At 36.4% G+C, this 2,127-nt stretch overlaps 1 protein-coding gene across 1 annotated transcript in view; it reads left to right on the forward strand.

Annotated features, from left to right (window-relative positions):
* The window catches only part of LOC117182126, a 10,439-nt gene extending 8,732 nt beyond the window's left edge, over positions 1–1,707 (forward strand). The window contains exon 4 of the mRNA XM_033375166.1: positions 828–1,707. Coding sequence (XP_033231057.1) covers positions 828–1,339 — 512 coding nt within the window. The 3' untranslated portion in view covers positions 1,340–1,707. The remainder of the gene's footprint in view (positions 1–827) is intronic.
* The last annotated feature ends 420 nt before the right edge of the window (positions 1,708–2,127 follow it).

Genomic DNA, 2,127 nt, shown 5'->3' on the forward strand with positions numbered 1-2,127 from the left:
AACATTGTTCCGTAAAGGCCTTGACATTTTATGAAGTTTCTACACGGAGAGAAATTTCAAGAGATTAATCCACTTAAGAGCGTTATTTTAGAGCTACAATTTTTACGTGATTTAAAGTCTCGGAAGCTGTGATCTAAAAGCATAGAATTCGAGACCCGAGAGCAAGGGCGTGGCCTAAGGGGCCGTCCATAAAAGTCGTCCGCAGTTGGGGGGCGTGGGGTACACAAATCGGACGAAAGTGGAGAATAAGGGGAGAGGGCAATCCATTTTTGGACGTCCACTTTTTTAAATTCATTAATTTGCATGTAATGAGGTACATTTATTAAAATTCCTCTATCTGATGATATATAGGCGATTTCGAATTCTCCCGTGATGATTCAGGTGATTGCAATGTGATCCTGCAATTCCTGGGAAGACCATCTGGTATTACCAGATGGTGATGATGAAAAAAAAGTAAAAATATAAAAAGGGGGGGGGGGGTTCCGATGTCTGCGACGTCCTTTAAGGGCGAGAGGGTTCTGAAAATCGGACAAAAGCAAGCAAGTAGGAGGGGGGAGTCTAAAATTTCAGAAATATTGCGGACATTATTTATGGAAGGCCCTTAATGCCTGGTACTTCGAGAACGTTGCTTTAAAAGCAACAATCTTTCAATACAATATTGCAATCTACTATGCACCAAAAATCCGAGTAATTACCTGCTTGTGACAAAAAGACTCAAAATTTTTTTGATTTAATCTTAAGTATTTTAGATTTTTAAATATTTTAAAAGCTGTTAAAGCTTGATTGTTTATGTCTTTAAAATTCCACATATATATTTTCTTTTCAAGGTGATCCGAAAACTCTCAGTCCTGACAAATACAAATATTATCTCACTTATCTCGCCTGGGACTTCGTGGTGTATCATAAGGAAGGAGATGCATTCTCACTGACGGATGTAAAACTTTACCCTAAGAATAAACCGAACGATGAATACAAAAGTATACGAGCTATTAATACATATCATATTAGAGCCTTGAAGATCGAATGTGCTGGCATATCGTTTTTCGCGTCACGAAGATATAAAAGAAATCAAACTAGTCCGCTAGTTCTTGACAACTCTCATGTAATGTTTGAGGCAGCTTGGCTTCATCCAGAGAGCATTCCTCCGCTGCTCCAACAGGTGATGACGAAGGAGCAGCGCCTTGAGTGGTTTCCTCCACAAATCACAGAACGGAGAAAATTGGAGCGTCAGTTTGGTCATCCAGATGTGCCTACACACTCTATTGGAGAGTCATCTATGGGAAAATCTTTGAAGAAGGCTAAGAAGAACGCTTCTAGCAGTAGAGAAAAAAAGGTCTAAACTGACAATCTCAGAAAGTCTTCTTAAATATCACGGACGTTCAAGAAGATCACCACGAGGTGGATGCCTTGAACATCGCGGAGTCTCAATTTGAACATCTCGAATGCTTGATCTGAATATCGCAGATATTCAACTCGATCGTCTTAAATGGTCGATCCGATTATGTAAGAGGGGTAACATAATTATTTTGGAGGGTCAAATTAAGCATCTTGGATGGCCGATTTGATTCCTTCGCAGAGTTGACTTGTTTATCCTGTAGCGTCAATACAATAAGTTTAGGAAGGAAAATTCTATTATTACAGAGAGTCAATTGAAGCATCTGAGATGTTTGAAATGATGATTGGAATGATGATATCTGAAATAGAATTAAGTTATACTGTGTAAATAGTGGGCAGTCCTGAATCAATTGATTTATAGCAAGCAATCCGATAATAATTCTCCATAAAAAATTAATAATTCAACAACAAAAATCACACAACAAGATGTGCACAAGTGATAATGTATTTTAATTTTTAAGCTGCAAGTAATGTCCTCTGCTATATATAATATACATTAATATAGATCCCTATATGAATCACAAATATTTAAATCTTTCGTATATGAATTCCCTAACAAATAGATGAACTTTCAACCAAAAAGTTTAATTTTAAATAAAGAAGATTTACTGAAAAAAAGTAATATTTGAAGAAATTTTAAAGTAGTCTTTACCTGTTACAAGAATTACCTTTTACGTATTAAGGTATAACAAGCACATGTAAAATGGTTATCATGCCAATTCTATTAAATGT

The sequence above is a fragment of the Belonocnema kinseyi genome, chromosome 10 (assembly GCF_010883055.1).
Source record: "Belonocnema kinseyi isolate 2016_QV_RU_SX_M_011 chromosome 10, B_treatae_v1, whole genome shotgun sequence".
Taxonomy (NCBI): Eukaryota; Metazoa; Arthropoda; class Insecta; order Hymenoptera; family Cynipidae; genus Belonocnema; species Belonocnema kinseyi.